Source organism: Fringilla coelebs (genome assembly GCF_963513975.1).
Source record: "Fringilla coelebs genome assembly, chromosome: 8".
NCBI lineage: Eukaryota > Metazoa > Chordata > Aves > Passeriformes > Fringillidae > Fringilla > Fringilla coelebs.
The window spans coordinates 35032716-35051993 of NC_140066.1; the positions used below are offsets into that span (position 1 = coordinate 35032716).

The window sequence follows — 19278 nt, forward strand, 5'->3', positions numbered from 1 at the left end:
CTGGGAGGGTGAGGAGGGGCTGGGCTGGAATTCCCAGAGCAGCTGGGGCTGCCCCTGGATCCCTGGCAGTGCCCAAGGCCAGGCTGGACACTGGGGCTGGAGCACCTGGGACAGGGGAAGGTGTCCCTGCCATGGCAGGGGTGGCACTGGATGGGATTTAGGGTCCCTTCCAAGCAAAACCATTCTGGGATTTTTAAACAAGTCCCAGAATTCCTCATTTCCCCCTCTTCCTCTTCCTCTCTATCCCCTCCAGATGCAATATTCCTTCATTTACCAAGCCTTACTCGAGTACTACCTCTATGGTGACACAGAGCTGGATGTGTCATCCCTGGAAAAACACCTCCAGACTTCCCAAAATGCAGCCCCAAACCTGGTCAAAATAGGCCTGGAAGAGGAATTTAAAGTAAGTATGGAAATCTTTCCCATAGGATTTCCAAGATGTAAGCCAAGAGGATTCAAGTGTAACCTTCAAGGTGCATAAAAGGGAAGGAGTTGTTTTATTTGGTGGTTGTTGTGAATGGGGCCTTGCTGAACATCCTGTTCCCTAAATTCAGATTTTAATCTCATTCCCTCATTCAGAGCTGTGTGATTCCGTGGCCTTTCCCTAAATGCTTTTTGTTTGTTTATAAAAGAAAAGTGGAGTGATTCTCTGAGTGTGGTGCAGTTGCCAGATCAGATAATGCTGGAAGAGGAAACTGGATTAGGTGCTCCTAATCTGCATCCCAGTGGGATTGTTAACTCTGATGTATCTGACAGCAGGGAATGTACAGGGCTGGAGAAAAACCTCAAAAAAAAAAACTCCAAAAACCCCATTTCTTATCAGTAGAGAAACCCCAGCTGAAGAAAACCACGCTGGCTGTTTGTGATCATGGTTTAAATTATTTTAGTTCCTGAAGGAATAGTTAGAATTTTTTTATACTTTCCTTATGGTAAAATATTTATTTTCTTTATAGTTTTAAAGTATTAATTGACATCTGGGTGTTAACTGGAATTCTCTCTTTGCTTTAAAGGGCTAATTTAACCAGCAGTTGGGAACTGGGTAAAAAAATATATGTAAAAATAAGTTTGATGATAGAGCAACAAGTTCCAAAATCAACAGTATTGAGGGAAGGAAGATTAGATGGGATATTGGGAAGGAATTTTTAGCTGGGAGGGTGGGCTGGCCCTGGCACAGGGTGCTGTGGCTGTCCCTGGAGGTGTCCAAGGCCAGCCTGGGGCAGTGGGAAGTGTCCCTGCCATGGCACTGGATGGGATTTAAAGTCCTTTCCAACCCAAACCATCCTGGGGTGCTGTGACTGTCATTCCTTCTCCATTTCTGTAGCCAGGAGAGTGCAGTGGCTGCAGGCTCCCTGTGAGTGGGGCAGGGGTTTTACCCCCCAAAGGCCCTGCAGAGCCCTGGCATGAGTGCAGGATGTGCTCACCCCCCTGTGCTCTCTCTCCCTGTGAGTGGGGCAGGGGTTTTTACCCCCAAAGGCCCTGCAGAGCCCTGGGTTTTTACCCCCCAAAGGCCCTGCAGAGCCCTGGGTTTTTACCCCCCAAAGGCCCTGCAGAGCCCTGGGTTTTTACCCCCCAAAGGCCCTGAAGAGCCCTGGGTTTTTACCCCCCAAAGGCCCTGCAGAGCCCTGGGTTTTTACCCCCCAAAGGCCCTGCAGAGCCCTGGGTTTTTACCCCCCAAAGGCCCTGCAGAGCCCTGGGTTTTTACCCCCCAAAGGCCCTGCAGAGCCCTGGCATGTGTGCAGGATGTGCTCACCCCTGTGCTCTCTGCAGAAGCTGACCAACGTGCGCATCATGAAGGAGAACATGAGGACTGGCAACCTCCCAGCCAACATGAAGAAAGCCAGAGTCATCCAGATCATCCCCTGTAAGAGCCCAGCTCCTCCTCTCCTGGGAAAGCCAGGGATCCCTGGCTGGGAGCACACACTGGATCTGTGTGCTGGCAGAGCACAGCTCCCCTTACAAAGTGTCGCTGTAAAACATTCAGTGAATTGGGTTTTACTGGATTACCCTAAAATCTGCTACAGTCAGGGATTTTGAATTAAATAACTCAACAGTTTCACCTGCTAAACCACCCCTTTTCTGTGTGATGCCATGCACGATCTGAGCAGCACTGGAATGTTTGCACCTGAAAAATGAATATTTCACAGAAAAGATTGGGTGGGGTTTGTTCTTCCATTGGCAAAAGTGAGACTGAACTCAAAATTAAGACCAGACTCTTTTTACTGGACTCAAAACTAAGCCCAGACTTTTTTTTTTTCCCCAGATGATTTTAACAGAGTGATTCTGTCCATGAAAAGAGGGCAGGAGTACACAGACTACATCAATGCTTCCTTCATAGATGTAAGTATACAACATTTTCAGGGATTTACTTGTCAAATCAGAGATTTTGCTGCTGCTGAGAGGTCTTTTTAAAGAGGCACAATCAGCTTGGCTTGCAAAGAACATGAGCTTTGTTTGTGGGAGTTTCCAAATGCAGTTCTTATCTGGTGTTTTTAATTTCAGTTTAAATGGTTGTGCAATTTAAACCTTGTTGTCAGATTTATAAACCAAACCTTTTTCTTCAATTCTGACCAAACGAATCAGCTGTACAATTACAGCCAGTGATTCCACTATCTGGCTCAGGTTAACAGGTGTAAATATTTGCTTTTCTGAGAAACAGAGAAGTCAGTGTTGAGCACGGGGAAAGCTGTGACAGTGTTTGGCAGCCAGGCTCTACTTGGGCAGGGCTGGATGAATTCCAGGCTTTCTTCCCAGCTTCCTGTTGGAAGCTGAACACAGGATTGTGCCTTGTTTTTGCTGAAATAGGAGAATTAATCATGTCCTTAAGCAGTGAAACGACTGAGGGTTGTGGACTCCACACAGATCACACCTGGATGGGAATAAGGAGGGGCTGGGTGTGGCCTCAGAGCCTTGGGGTTGGGTCACAGGTTGGACTCAGTGGTCTCTGAGGTCTTTTCCAACCTCATTGATTCTGTGAAATAAAGCTGGACCCCAAAACTTGAGGCACAAATTCATTCTAGAGAAAAGCTGGGAGCTGCCCTTGTGATGATCTTGTGACATGTGGTCCTGCAGCATCTCATCTCCTCAGCCATGCCTGGAGAAATTCACCTGAGCATCGTGAATTTGGGGGAGATTTTAGAACCTTGGAAAAGCTCTCTCAGACCATGGAGTCCAACCATCCCCCAGCACTGCCAGGGCCACCACCACTGCCCCGTGTCCCCAGGTGCCACCTCCAGGGATGGGGGCTCACTGATCCTTTTTGAGGGGAGATTCCCCCTAATACCCCACTCCCACTCCCACCTGCCCTGGGGCAGCCTGAGGCCGTTCCCTGGGGGAGAAAGCCGTGGTGTCCCCGTGTCCCTGTCCCTGTCCCTGGGTGATGCCCTCTCTTCCCACAGGGCTACCGGCAGAAGGATTATTTCATTGCCACCCAGGGCCCCCTCCCTCACACGGTGGAGGATTTCTGGAGGATGGTGTGGGAGTGGAAGTGCCACACCATCGTGATGCTCACCGAGGTGCAGGAGAGGGAGCAGGTACGTGGCAGATGGGTTTGGAGGGGGCTCTCACATGGTGGGCAGACCTTGAGATGAGAAATGCTGACTTAGAAATGCCATGGAACAGGACAGGCGTTGTTGAGAGAGAAATGGAAATGGAAACAAGTTTCAAAAGATGGCCTTGCAAATAAGACTGGATACTTTGGAGAAACAGAACCCTGAAAGATGCATTGTAGGAGGAACCATTGCTGTAGTTGAGATGGAGACAATACAAAGCAACACTCCATTTCCAGAAGGCTTCAAACCTGGTTTTATTCTAGCATGCATGCTTTTTACACATTCTTACAAAACTTATAAATTTACACTTTGCTTGTCTTTCCTGACCAATGAGTAAAGTGCTCACTGCAACAGAGTTGCAGGTTTCTCCTATTTATCCTTCTTTCTTTCTTGGTTTTTATGCCAACACCCTCGGTAGGAAATTCTTTCAGGGGTAAATATGGATCTAACTTCTGGCACACAGAAGTCATTGTAAAACCTCTTCCACAAGAAGGGTAACTTTAAAATGGCTTTAGGGCATTTAAAATTGGCTTTAAGGCCCCAGCATGGTGGGGCAAAAGCTGATAGGCCAAGAAACCCTGATAATGCCCTGTAATTGGGAAATAGCTTCTGATTGTGATGGCATGAATTATAACATCTGTATTATCCCACCCTTCACACAAAACTGAAAATGGAATAAACCTTTGCAAAAGGCCTCCCAGTTGCCCCATGTCTGGGTCAGAAAAGGGCCTGATCTGACACGTGCCCATCCTGCAGCCCCACACTTCCCCTTCCCACCTGCAAGCCAAGAGCATCAATACTGGAGAAACAATTTTTTTTGTCTACAAATTCCAGCAATCTGAATTTTTCTTGGCTTTTCCTAAAATGAGCACTTGCTTCACTCTTTGGTGTGGGGCAGTGTTGCTGCTTTTTCTGGAATTGTCAGGAAACACAAAAAAAATGCAGAACATTGTGATTTTTGAAAGCTTCCACTTTGCATCAAGGGATGCCTGACACGAGACAGAGTTTTGGGATTTGGGAATAAACTTTTGTGTAAACTTTTATCCCATTTGTCCCAGAAAAAGCTCCCATTTCTCATTCTAAGCCTGTCCTAATTTGACTAAAACACAAGAATTAATTGATTATTCGATTTAAATATGAGAATTGATGTCATTAATTTATTAAAGAATCCTGTGCTGCAGCTTGAAAATTCTGGTTTTGACAAGGATGTTGTGAAAAGCTTTTTCTTGGTGATTTTGGGAGTTTTTTAACAACATCACCTTGCTTTCAGGAGTTCCATTTATTATTCTACTCTGTTTTAAAGCAATATTTGCTATCTGGGCCTCCTGAGCCTTTTTCATCATGATGGTTTCCATTCAAGAAATATTTTATTCTTAGTGTTTAAAACACACTTATTATGCTGGATGTCACTTCTTATGCCAGAGTTTCATGCCAATGTGGATAACTGGGAAAGATAAATCGAGGAATATTTGCAATTGTCTGGATTCTGCAGGAAAAATGCTGCCAGTACTGGCCATCAGAGGGCTCTGTGACTCACGGAGAGATCACGGTGGAAATCAAGAGTGACAGCCTGATGGATGCCATCAGTGTGAGGGACTTCCTGGTCACATATAATCCGGTAATTCTTTACCATTCCAGCGGTTTTTTGGTTTTTTTTTTTTCCCCATCAGAAGGCATTTACAAATCTGGTTATGTATCTTAAATTCTGGGATTTCTGTCTAAATTTAAATGAGGTTAATCAAAAGCTGGCACTAAGAGGAAGCTTATAAGAAATAATTTTGCTTAAAGTCCCTGAAAATTCTGATCAGTGAAACAGGTGGTTGCAAAATGGGGGGTGGGTTTTGGGGTTTTTTAAAACTGTTTTGTTGTTGCTGTTATTCCTAGATTTTTCTGCTATCTCCCACATAGGTATCAAAGAAAATTTGATTCAAGATTTTTCACAAAATTTGCGTTTGCATTGGAAGGGGCCTTAAAACTCATCTCACTGCACCCCTGCCATGGGCAGGGACACCTCCCACTGTCCCAGGTTTTTCCAACCTGGCTTTGGACACTTAAAGTGCATCCCAAGTCCCTCCTAGAGGAAACAGCTGTGCAAACCAAAGGAAAATTGTAGGGGGAAATTGTCAGTGGGTGGGGAATTCAGAAACAGCTGCCAGGATAGAATCATGGGATACCACTGGAAATAAAATCACCAAGGTCCTTTACATGGTGTGGACCAGGCTGCAAATTCTGCAGTGCAAAATCGCTGCTGCAGACGTTCCAGGCAGGAATTGTGTTTGCACCTGGGAGTGACAAGTGGCTGAAGGGTGTTTTCCTGCTGGCAGAGCAACCAGGAGAAGCAGAGCAGGCTGGTCAGGCAGTTCCACTTCCATGGGTGGCCGGAGATCGGGATTCCTGCCGAAGGGAAGGGCATGATCGACCTCATTGCAGCTGTGCAGAAGCAGCAGCAGCAGACAGGGAACCACCCCATCACTGTGCACTGCAGGTGAGCCCCCTCTGCACCTCAGCCTGGCTGCTCTGTGCCCCTGGCATTCCTCTTTTGTGGGGACTTTTGAAGGAATTGTGAATGAGCCAGAGACAGGACCTCTGAATTGTTTTAGATGATGCTATTTATTTTTCTTCTACACAGGCAGGAGGGGTGAGTTTGGCTCACATCTTCACTGCATGGCTCAGAAGGTCACAAGACCCTTAGCTACAAGACCTTTTAAGGATTTATTGACCAATAAAACACTGCTAACAAGGATATTTATGTTTTTGACCCAATCCTTAAATATTTCATCCTCTGGACCCATGCTGCAGTGTGAGCTTTCTTAGCCAATCATGCTATGACACACCAACCCACAGTGCTGTATTCTGAACTCCTTGTTCACCTCTGTAACTACTTTTAGTTTTTTCTATATCTTAAACTCTAAAAGTCTAAACTTTCTTTTACTTGGTTTAACATATCTCTGCTTTAAACTCTAAATCCACATTCTCACTTCCAGCACCTGAGTCTGGAAGCCTTTCCCAAGGTCTCAGCTCAAATCCTGTGTTTAATCCTAAGCTTTGGCTTACAGGCTCAAAGTTCTGAGAGCTCCTTGCATTTCAGATTCCAACATCTCTTTTCCCATTTTATCCCAGTTCATGCCAAACAAATGTGTTTTCATTGCAGTGCTGGAGCAGGGAGAACAGGAACCTTCATAGCCCTGAGTAACATCCTGGAACGGGTCAAGGCTGAGGGGCTCCTGGACGTGTTCCAGGCTGTGAAGAGCTTGAGGCTGCAGAGGCCACACATGGTGCAAACACTGGTATGGGATTCACCAGGCCTTTGGGAGAGAGTTCTGGGTGGAAATATACTTGGGAAAGGAGAATAAAAGGGTTTTTTGCAAGTTGGCATAAATGATGCATGGTGGATGTGGGTGTACAAGGCACAATTAGGGTTTTACAGGGGGTTTTAGAGCATGTCTAAAAATACAATTTGGTTAAATATTCTCTGACTTTTAGGAACTTGAGGCAGTGAAACTAAACGTATTTTGAGTGTTGCAGGTGATAAAATTTATTAAGTAAATGGCTTTCAAGCTATTTATCAGTTGTTCTTTCTTACCTTAAAATGTCTGGGCATAAATTGGAATCATGGAATGGTTTGGGTTAGAAGGGACCTTAAAGCTCATCCCATTCCCACCCCTGCCATGGCAGGGATACCTTCCACTATCCCAGGCTGCTCCAAGCCCTGTCCAGCCTCCCTTGGACACTCCCAGGGATGAGGAAATCCTTGGAAATGTCTCTGACTTGTTTAAAATCTTTAAAGTTTTCCTTCAAGTCATCTGCAGCTACTGTATGAAGCTTAGTCCAGATCCTTTTCCCTATTGAGTAAACATTAAAAAGTTTATTGAGACTTTTTTGAACTTGAAAATACATAAAAATATTGATATTTTTGATTTCTGTAGCAGCTTCCATTCAGCAATCTGAAACCTCTTCAGAAACAATTACTTCAAACCCTTTTTCCAGGGGGATGCTCTCTCCATCCCACAGATAGGAAGAAAGGGGATGAAGAAATGGAATTGGGTTATCCATGGTCAGGCTGAGACAGGGATGGGTGGGATATTGGGAAGGAATTCCTCCCTGGGAGGGTGGGGAGGAGCTGGGATGGAATTCCCAGAGGAGCTGTGGAGTTTCCTTCCACAGCTGCTGAAGGAAAGTGATACTTTATCAATAATCTAAATCTGGGTTTTCCCACATCCCCCACTGGTTCTGTCGGGCAGGTATCCAGAATGAGAAGAACTGACGTGAAATTAATTCTTAAGCTCTAGAATAAGCATGATTGTCATGTTTTATATTATTTACTAAAGAAATCCTTCCCTGGGAGGGTGCTGGGCTGGCACAGGGTGCCCAGAGCAGCTGGGGCTGCCCCTGGATCCCTGGCAGTGCCCAAGGCCAGGCTGGACACTGGGGCTGGAGCAGCTGGGACAGGGAAAGGTGTCCCTGCCATGGCTGGGGTGAAACTGGGTGGCATTTAAAATCCTTTCCAGCCCAAACCATGCTGGATTTTCTGATTCCCTGATTATCCCTGGGCAGTGCTCAGGAGTTTCTGCTGTCAGCAGCTGGGTTAAAATCAAAAGCCAGGCCTTAGAACTGACTCAGTTTAAGAAGCATCTCTGAAAAAGCTCAAGAAATCATTTGAACCAAAGAGCAGGGATCAGCCTCTGTCTGACCAAAGGAAATAAACCATTGGTTTTATTTAAAATAATCCCCAGAAATCAGAACAGACCAGTCCTCAGCTACTGGTCTCTGTTAGGATATATTGAATTCACCACTGGGATTTGCAGAATTCAGGTTTTTTTACTGTAACCAAAAGCACATTTTGATCTCTTTTCCTTGTTTTCCAGGAACAGTATGAATTCTGCTACAGAGTGGTACAAGATTTCATCGACATCTTTTCAGATTATGCTAATTTCAAATGAGAATTCTGCCTTATTTTTTAATTTGTCTGTATAAATAGTTGTATATTATGTTAATTTATTCTATGTCACTTGGATTGTTGACTGAACTGTAAATACAACGTTGTGCTGGCTCTAAAAGTTGCATTTGCTGTATAAAGTTGTTTCTTAAATATAAATATCTTCTAAAGTAAAGTATAATGTTCCTATACTGTATAGCACTGTAAGATGGGATAGAAATCTTTATTCTACATAACAAAAAATTAATTCTTGGGTTGTTTTTTTTTCCTTTGAATTTTGCCACTCATAAATATTTATCAACCACATTATCTTCTAATTCTTGAATTTTTTGACAGGTGATTTACAGTCCATCCCAAAACAGGGAATTTGGGTGCACATGTTTAAACATATTTTGTTTGCCAGGAAAATATGTTCACCATGAAAATAGATATTTATTTTTTCCAGGCTCTTTTAAAGAGCCTCCAGGTTTTGTTGGATTTTGAATCTTACTGTCCATAGGAAAAAATCAGTAGAAATACAGATTTGAATTTTTGAATTAACAGAATTTTCAAAGCCCTGTTCATTTGTTTTTTGCCCAAATAATGTTTAAGTCAACTCAGAAAGGCAATAATGTGATTTTCAGAATATTTTGCATATTTGAAAAGTATATTTTGCAGCACCTGAACTTGTCTACTTGAAGAGAAAGGCCAGAAATTAAGTTAAAAGCATCTCTTCTTTATAAACACCTGCATGATTTCCCACTTCTTTAAAATAAGAGATGAACTCTTATTCTTTGATTTGACTCAGCAGGATAATTGAGGTAAAAACTGGAAAAAACATTTTATGAACAGTTCAATGCCAGAAACATTGAGTATTGTAGCAAAAGTTCCTCCAGGTTCTTACCCTCCCAGAAATGTTATCAAAAAAGGACTTTCCTTAAGGGGTTTAGGGTTGTGTACAGAGATATATTTTTATTGAAAGTACTACTGAGAATAGAAAAGTTTTTATTACAGCCCTGACCAGGGGCTGGAAAATCCCTAAAATCACAGGGCACCCAAATGTTGAATAATTACCAAATTTCTCTCTCCCACTCTTCCTAAAGCATCTCTGACTTCATGAGCACAAAGGGGTGAATCTATAATTAATTAAATAACAAATATGCAGCAGTTCTGTCTCATCCAGCAGGGCTTTGGCCATGCAGCATCAAAGCTGAATTTCAAACAAGCAGCTTAACCTGAGCTTTTCCCTGCTGATCTTGCACTATTTTATCCCCTTCCAACAGAATCCCCTTGGAGCAATGCAAGGGGATGGGAAGGTGTCCCTAGGTGTCCTTCCATTCCAGCCTGGCTGGGAAAGGTTTGGGATAGGAATTCCTGAGCCCCCAATCCCCACAGTGCCACTGGCTGTTCTTGTCTTCCCAGGGCTGCACTCCTGGATTTGTTTGTACAGTAAATTATCACTTCAGAAACCAGACTGGGTAAAGACTGAACCCAGCTGGTGAGTCTCTGTGAGGAGAAACACTCGAGGCTGGGTACTGACAGTGGAGCTGAGGAAGGGCCTGCTCCTGAAATTCCATCCAAATGGAAAGAGCCAGAATCAATTCAGCCTGGAAATGATACATTTATAGCAAAGGCTCCCAGGGGCTGCAGAGTAATGCAAAGGAATTCCCATTTTCTGATCCTGATGTCAGGATCTTTCTGACCATTTAGCCCATAATTTATCAGAATTTGGGGTCCCTCAGGTAAAAAATTGGGGTGAGTTGTCCATGAAGTCAATCTCAGTGCAGGGAGACTCCAGAAGGTTGGAAAATAATGCAAAGGAATTCCCATTTTCTGGTCCTGATGTCAGGATCTTTCCAACCATTTAGGGGGCATTTTAATAATAATAATAATAATAATTTGTCTGTTAGGCAGATTTCGTGAGTCCCTGAGGTAAAAAGTGGGGTTGAATTGTCTCATGAGGTCAATCTCACTGCAAGGAGACTCCAAAAAATTGGAAAATGAGGCAAAGGAAGTCCCATTGTATGATCCTGATATCAGGATCTTTCCAACCATTTAGGAGGCATTTTAATAATAATAATAATAACAACAATAATAATAATAATAATTTGTCTGTTGGGCAGATTTGTGGGTCCCTTTGGTGAAAACTGGGGTTGTCTCCTGAAGTCAGTCTCAGTGCAGGGAGATCCAAAAGGTTGGAAAACGAAGGAATTCCCATGTTGTGATCCTGATGTCAGGATCTTTCTGACCCTTTAGCCAGCCTTTGAACAATAATAATTTGTGTGTTGGGCAGATTTTTGGGGCCCCTGAGGTAAAACCTCGGGTGGAGTTGGCCATGAGGTTGATCTCAGTGCAGCAGTGAGGGGGTGTGGGGGTCCCAGAGCCCCCAGGAGCTGCAGCACAACTCCCACAGGGTTCCCTAAAGGTCTCCTTCCAACCAGGAGCAGGATGGAGTTCAGCTGGAACACCAAATCCTCGGTGGGTACTCGGATTTTAGTTGATAACCAGACTGAGATATGAAGGAGGAAAGAGAAATGCCTAAAACAGAGTTCAGAACTGCCAGCTGAAGGTCCATGAAGGTTTTTGGAGAGCTCCCTGGGCAGTCACTGTGCGTGCTCACTGGCTGGGGCTCTGGGGAGGGTCTGGCTGGATTGGAATTTTCCTTTGACTCTCCGTCTGTTGCGTGGAATTCCTTCAAAAGGCCAAATAGTTGGATTGGAAGTGTCCTTCTGATCTGCCTGTGCTTTTGGTCACTGTGTGACTCGGACTGTTCATGTGTTCAGAAGGTCCCAGCTCAGCTCAGCATTGAAGCGTTCGCTTCCCCACGCCCTCATCCCACCATCCGTGGATGGATCCCAGAGCAATCCCTTACAAGTGCTTGGCTGACTTGGGCCTTAATGAAGAATGCATACTGTAATTAGCAGTGTTTTTTAGGCTATTTTTATGTATTTTTTAAACTTTTAAAATGATCCTGACCACCCTCTGTTTAGTCTTCTGAAATGTTTGCGTTTCCCTCGTCCCATTTTTCATGTAAAGTTACAGGAACTTTTCTGTATAACCAAAATGTATTTAATTTGTCAAATCTTTATAATATATGTATGTATTATACAGTTTCAGCTCTTATTATTTTCTTTTCTTACGTTTCTAATTTGATCTTGCTGTGTTTTTAATGCCGGTGAATGTGGCTGAATTATTTGTATATGCAAATTGCAAGATCTAATACATTCTGATGCAAGAACAAAGCTTCCTTTTTATTCTCCACCTGCATTATTTCCTTTAAATCTTTTAATTTCATTCCTGTGTTGTGTGTTCATTTGATTTAAGCATTCTAAAAGAGTTGAAATCCATTATCTAGATAAGTAATTTTTCAGTGCTTATCTGCAGCTGTTTGGGAGTAAAATTCTGATTTATTTTGGGACTGAACTTTGTGCATAAAAAGGGTGTAGAAACTCATGGAAACAGTTGGAATCCAGGTCTTCCCAAACTGTCTGGATAAGTAAGATTTGATGAAATAAATATAGTAAAATTAAGTAAATATTTATATTAAGTAAAATAATCCTGTGGTAAACTGTGGTGTCATACCAAGATTAGAATAGGATCTGAACTTCCAGCTCTGTCACCAACCATGAACTGAAAGTTCACTTTAATTAACAGCAATTTCTTAATTCATTTTGACAAGTTTTGCATTGGACATCTTGCTAAAATTAACCCTGAAGGCCCCACTGTTGTAACAAGGGGGGGAGGTTTGTGTAAAGCAGGAGTAACTGCTCAGGGGTTCCGTGCTGATGGCAAATCAAACAGGATTTCATGCAGCCTGATTTCTGCCTGACCCTTTTCTGTTTCCCCTGCTCCACCCCACACCTCCCATTTGGGGGATGCCTCTTCAGGGCTGGTAATTTTAGGATTTTTTTTTTCCATAGTTGTTGGGAAGAACTTTTCTGCATGTCCTTCCTGGGCATTGTTCTAACATTGGCAGAATGAGAGGAAATGGCTTTAAATTGTGCCAGAGGAGGTTTGGAAATTAAAATTTCTTCATGGAAAGGGTTTGAAAGCATTGGGAAAATGCCTGGGGCAGGGGTGGAGCCCCCATCCTTGAAGTGTTCAACGTGGGGATGTGGCATGGAGGACATGGGCTAGAGGTGAACTGGTTGGTGGTTGGATTTGATGATCTTTTCCAAACTTAACAAATCTGATTCTAATTTGCCATTGCATGAAGAAGCTGTTAATTTTTTTAATTATTCCAGAGGAGTTGATAAAATATTTTGTGTGATTGGGTGATGTACTTTTATGCAGCTTGTGTGACCGCTGGGAGGTAACTGTGAGGACAGGCAGATGCCTCGGTGTGCTCTCAGAAAACAGAAGAATCTCAAATATTTACAAGTTATTAATTAATTGTTGGTTAATTTAAATAAATAGTGATAATTGTAATAGTCGATCACATAGCAAACATGGATATTTCTGTACTCTGATGGTGATACAGTTGGTTTTTTCCCACTTTTAAACATTACAAAAAAGATACCATAAAGACCTTCTGGTTCCTTATCTGGTTCTGTTTTTAGAAATTCAACTTTTAGGAAAAAAATGCAATTTAATTGTAAACTGTCCATGAAATATATTTAGTGTAATGGGATATTTAAACAGTATAAACTAAGGCAGATCACAGAGGTGTTTGCTCTGCACAAATGTCAAGCCCTGTTTTGCCTGATGCAGAAATTGTTGAATTGAGAATTTTCCAGGCCACTGAACTTCCCAGGGAGTGTTCTTCATCTGAGGAATTAAAGGATTAGGATGTAATTTAGATCTTCTGGTGAGAGCTTCCTTCTAATGACTTTTATCCATTTTCTGTGCTGCTTTGCACAGAGGAGGGGAATTACTCAGTCATTAATCGAGTTGACACCTTGCCAAGGAAGTTCTTTGTGCAAAGAATCCTTTTCACCTGTTACCATTCATGAGAAACAACTCCAGCATTTTCCTGCATTTTCATGAACTCCAGCTATCCATAAACATGGAATAAAAGATCCAAGCTGGGACTTCTCACCAGCTGGGTGGACAAAAAGCAAGGAAAACTCTCCCAGGTGGGAAGAGCCTGAGGAGGAATTATTAAGTGTGGGATTTTCTAGTTGAGATTTTTATAGAAATCTGTCCTTCCAAACCCTGAAGGGAAACTGTGGAAAAGATGGAGAGGGAATGTTTCTGAGAGCATGGAGTGCCAGAGATTGATGGGATATTGGGAAGGAATTTTTGGCTGGCAGGGTGGGCAGGCCCTGGCACAGGGTGCCCAGAGCAGCTGGGGCTGCCCCTGGATCCCTGGCAGTGCCCAGGGCCAGGCTGGACACTGGGGCTGGAGCAGCTGGGACAGGGGAAGGTGGAACTGGGTGAGCTTTAAGGTCCCATCCAACCCAAACCATTCCATGGTTTTATGATTCATGTGGCAGCCTATGGATGGAGCAGAGGCTGTTTCCAAGGAAGCAGCCCATGGAATTGCTCTCCTTCCTTGTTTGTAAGTGTGCATGGAAATTATGGAACTCCAGAATTCCACAGAGGCTGAGTTAATTTCATGGATATGATGGAACTCTAGAATTTCACAGAGGCTGAGTTTATTTCATGGAAATTAGGGAACTCCAGAATTCCACAGAGGTTAATTTGCTGAATCCAGGGGAATCTCGCCCCAGTCCCAATAAAATGTACAAATTTCTCACTCAGCTGTGCAAAAGGACTGGCTGGGAGATGCAAAATCCCTCTTATGGGATTTTAACCTTTGGGGTTAAAAGTGATCTGTTGAAGTTGATGGCAACATTTCCTGGATTAAGGATTTCATTCCCAGGTTGGGCACGGGGTGGGTTTGTTGGGGCCAGGAGTTGGATCCCATCATCCTCAGAGGTGGGTTTGTCATCGTCTGGAATGGCAGGTCTGTCCCACAGACCTAGAACACACTGCAAAGTTTTCATTTGCATTTTAAACCTGCCATATTTCACTGGGACTGCTGGAATCTGAAATGCAGGGAACTCTCAGAACTTTGAGCCTCTAAGCCACAGCTTAGAATTAAACCCAGAATCTGATCTTGGAAAAGGTTTCCAAACTCAGGTGCTAGAAGTGAGAATGTGGATTTATAGTTTAAAGCAGAGGTATGTTAAGCTAAGGAAAGGAAAGTTGAGAGCTTTAGAGCTTAAGATATAGAAAAAATAAAGTAGTTACAAAAGTTTAAAAAAAAAAATTAAAATGCTGTACTATAAGTTTGTGTCACAAAAAATTAACTAAAAAAAGTTACACTGTAGCATGAGTCCATAAAATATTTAAAAATTAAGTCAAATACATAAATATCCTTGTTAGCTGTGTTTTATTAGTCAAGAACTCTTTAAAAATTCTTACAACTAAGAGTCTAACAACTTTCTAAACCATACTACAGCAATAGAAACCAAACTCGCCCTTCCTACCTCTATAAAAGATAAGGAAAATAAACCACATCATCTAAAAAACTCAGAAGTCCCATCTCTAACTTACTCAAACTCCTTCAAAAATCCCCGTGGGGACATTGTGTCTTTTGCTTCCCAGTCATCTTCCCTTTTGCAGGCCAAGTGGAAAGCTCCTTCTCCAGATTAATTTGGATTACTTGAAATACAGATTTTACAAAAACATCAGTGTGTCTATCTTTTAAAAAAGTTTTTCCGTTAGTACTTTCATGTTCTTTCACCATTTAAGGTAAATTAATTATTTCAAAGCATTCCATAAAATTTGGAAACATCCCAATTGTGCCTAAATTTATGCAGATTCCCACATAAAATCCTTTGTCAAAATCAGGTTCTGTGCATGAATAGCAGCACTCCAAAAAGCCTAGGTGCAATAATGTGTCAGTGAAATAAATTATGATTTTAAGAGAGAGATTTGTTGCAAAACTTTACATTTTCAGGGGTAATCATGAAACTTCTCATCTCTGGCTTTACCCAGTGTGAGTAGCCTGAATATTTATTTACTTTATACCTTGCAAAAGCCCTAATTTAGGGAAAGCTTTCACCAGAATTTGTGGATTTAAAGTAAAAACCACTGATAGCACAAATCTGTAAATGAGCTTCATTCAGCGCTTCCAAACCACCTGTTCAACTGTTCAACACTTGGATAAATAACTCTGTACAAGGATCCTCATGTGATAAATTAAAATGCTGATTTTTTAATTCTCTGTCAAGGAGTTTCAAGCACTGGCTTTATTTTTCTTCTCATTTCTGACAGTTTTACTTCATGGTGGATTCAGGTGTATTTATCTAAATTAAATGTTTCCAAATTAACCTACCAGCAAATTTAAACCTTGGAGAAAATGTCTTTTTTTTCTTGTTTTTTTTTCCCCTCCTGCAAATCTGCTTTGGTAAATATTTGTACAGATGCTGCTCTTGGAGACATTGAAAACCTTTGTTATAATTTATGTTTTCCTCTAAATATTGCACATCACAAAAGCTGTGGCACCACTGTAAATCATGCCAGAAAATCCAATTATTGCCACAGTGCAGGTGTGTCTATTTATTTGTGCTGTTTGATCACATGTGGGCTGGCAGAGACTGCAATAAATTCAATTTCTAAGAGTTTTTCTGCTAGAAATTCTTTTTAGATACATCATTCCGGACCTCCAGGAAGGATTTTTTTTTTTTTTAACCTGTTAATTAGCAATGATACCCAATTAGATACCAGATAGAATCCTGATTTTGGTATGGTTTACATCTAAATTAAAGATTGTCCAGTAGCACACAGCTATATAATAATAATAACAATAATAATAATAGGAATCTGAGCTAAATTAAAGGCCCACAAAAGCTTACAAAATAGACTTCAAAGTCATTTATTTGAAAAAAATAACATTTAAAAAGCTGCTTACATCTAACTGTAGCACATCTAAAGTCATCACAGAACATAAAATAGTCTTTGAGGCAAGCTAGGTAATAAAATAGGAGTAAAATCAAAAGTTCTGCTTTGTAAAAGATCTGAATAGTAGAATTTTATGCCCTGAAGCACAAAGGGCTGGATGACCTTGTCCTGTATCCCCTTCCTAAGCATCACAATTGGAATGAAGGTCACATTTCAGATCTCAATAATGCACTGTTGTTACTATTAATATGGTTATTTTTTTCTTCTGTCTTCAATCACAGGAAAACACAGTGTTGATGTTAATTCTTGGCCTCATAGATCCTCAAATTCCAGTCTCAGTAATGAATTCTGTTTGGGAGCAGAGATGGGGATCAGCTTTACATCTAAATGAAGGTAACTAATTTGCTGATTAAAATGGACTTAAAATACTAATTTAACTTTTACTGCTGCTCACTTGCTCACTTTATTCTTCTCCCCCTTTGTGATTAATAGTATTTTTGTGGCTAGTAATATTTTAATCTGATCAAACACAGATGCTGAAATCATTTTATAAAGCCTAAGTGAAGCTGAATTGATATAAAGTGAATCTGGGTGTGTTTTGCTGATCTGGGGAGGTGCAAATTGGGGACCCCTGAGCTCCCTGAAAGTCCCCTCCCTCAGAGAGGGGCCCAAGAAGGCTGGACAGGTTCAGGTGTAAGTTTAGGTATAGGTTCAGATATAGATAAAGGTTCAGGTACAGGTTCATGTACAGGTACAGCTATGGACAAAGGTTCAGGTACAGACACAGGTATGAGCACAGGAATGTTATGGGTACAGATCCAGGTACAGGTGTAGGTAGAAGTTCATGTACAGACTCAGGCACAGGCAGAGCACAGGTGCAGGTACAGATTCATGTGCAGATACAGACACAGGTACAAGCAAAGGTTCATGTACTGGTGATGTACAGGCACAGGTTCAGGTGTGGTCAGAGGTACAGGTTCAGGCACAGGTACAGGTAGAAGTTCATGTACAGATACAAGCAGGGGTACAAGCACAGGTGTGGTCACAGGTACAGTTCAGGAAAATATTCAGGCTGGGGCACAGATACAGGTTTAGGGTCAGGTTAAGGCCGGGGCACAGGTACAGATCAGGGCACAGGTACAGAGCAGATACAAGCACAGGTTCGGTCACAGGTACAGATCCAGATCCAGGCCCAGGCCCAGGCACAAGCAGAGGTGCAGTCACAAGTACAGATCCAAATCCAGGCCCAGGTACAAGCACAGGTTCGGTCACAGGTACAGATCCAGATACAAGCACAGGTTCAGGAGGGGGCACAGGTACAGATCAGGTACAGGTACGGCTCCAGGGACAGGTCCAAGCACAGGTTCAGGAGGGGGCACAGGTACGGCTCCAGGCGCGGGTACAAGCACAGGAGCGGCGCCAGGTCCGTGTCCGGGCCCGTCCCGCCGTGAGGGACCGCCCGCTCCCGCCGTGGGTCCCGGGCAGCGCCTGAGGCAGAGCGGCCCCGCGGGGCGGTGTCTCCGTTTGAACTCAAACCGCCCTCGCCGCTCCCCATTGGCTGCGCTGCGCGTCGCGCGCCGCCCCCTCCGCCAATTAGAGGCCACCGCGCTCCTTTTCGAATGTTCAACGGTCCGCGCGGTGCGTTCGTTTCTGCTTCCGCCGACCCGGTATGGGGTAAAGCTAAAAGAGTCCCTCTGCCCGGTGCCGCTTGTCGCGGCCGGGCGGCTCGGTGCTGTTCTGCCGCCATGGCTGCTGCTGGAAGGCGCGGGCGGTGGCGGCGGCTCCCGGTCCGTCCTTCTGCGCCTTTCCCGGGGGCTCTGTTTTGGTGCCTGGCGGAGGGATACAGCGGGGCGGAAGCGGGGGCGCAGTGCGAGGGCTCGGGGGCCGGCGCGCGCGCGCGGGAAGGGCTCAGTTGGCGCCGCGCCGTGCCGGGAGCGCGCGTCGGACGCCGCCACACGGGGCCCGTCAGCGGCCGCCAGCGCTCCGGCGGACCCAGGTACGGGCGCGGCTGCGGGGAGGGGACTAAGGCCGGGGGGACGCGGCTTTGGGGTGCCGGCTGCCGCGAGGAGGACTTGGGCTGCCTGGCACCCCGCTTCGGTGGCCACTACCCTCCATGGTAGCTCTAGCCCCATGCCGTGGTGGCTGTCGCCCCTTTCTGCCCCCGTGTTTGCGTGTCCTGTGACCGCCTGAAGCCCGGGCTTATCAATGTCTGCTTGTGCAGCTCCTGTGGGGTGTTTGGCCTGTGGGAGCTGGTGGCTGCCGTGGGCAGGGCGCTCTCGGTGCGGGACCCCGAGTGTTTGCCTGCCCGAAAGGCTCAGGGACCGCCCGCTTCCCCTCCAAGTTGTGTCTTGTTGTTTATCGCATGAAGCCCACCCAAAAATTCCATGAGAGCCTCTCTTAACTGCATTTAATTGCCTTGTTTTACCTTGCTGCTTTCAAACAGAGTGTTAATAAAGATGCTTCTTTGAGAATCGCTTATGGTAATCGTACTTATACATTAAATAATGAATTACATGAAAGGGTATCTTCTTGCGCTGTGGGTTTGGGGTTTTTATGCCGGTTCAGTGCTGTTCCTCCTCCTGTCGTGGTCTGTGCACAGTCGCGACAGAGCTCGGGGGCTGCCCAAGCTCCAGCCCCTTCCCAGCTGTTCTGCTGCTGCCACTCTGCCCTCCTTTTCCAGGAGAATATAACTACAATCAGCTGGTCTCTGTTTTAAATTCAAATCTGAGAATTTCCCTTTGGGTAAGAGATGGAAAGAGTTAGATTTAGGCGAAGAGGAGTGAGTTTTTAAGTTGTTTATGAGACAAAATCTGTGTTGCTCCTTAGCCTTTCCAAGGTTCTGATGGGTAACAAAAACCACCTGAATACCAACATTAGTCTGACAATTTATATAAACATATTCTTTATTTTTTACACAGAGAAATACATATAAATCCTAATTAGGATGAGTAATCTGGGTGTTTT

The 19278-nt window shown here is 43.8% G+C and overlaps 1 protein-coding gene across 1 annotated transcript in view; it reads left to right on the forward strand.

The window, feature by feature from the left end:
• Window positions 1-8781, forward strand: part of PTPRE (protein tyrosine phosphatase receptor type E) — an 82645-nt gene extending 73864 nt beyond the window's left edge. The window contains exons 13-20 of the mRNA XM_084210533.1: window positions 254-403; window positions 1768-1861; window positions 2261-2337; window positions 3396-3530; window positions 5041-5166; window positions 5873-6033; window positions 6700-6835; window positions 8414-8781. Coding sequence (XP_084066659.1) covers window positions 254-403; window positions 1768-1861; window positions 2261-2337; window positions 3396-3530; window positions 5041-5166; window positions 5873-6033; window positions 6700-6835; window positions 8414-8488 — 954 coding nt within the window. The 3' untranslated portion in view covers window positions 8489-8781. The remainder of the gene's footprint in view (window positions 1-253; window positions 404-1767; window positions 1862-2260; window positions 2338-3395; window positions 3531-5040; window positions 5167-5872; window positions 6034-6699; window positions 6836-8413) is intronic.
• The last annotated feature ends 10497 nt before the right edge of the window (window positions 8782-19278 follow it).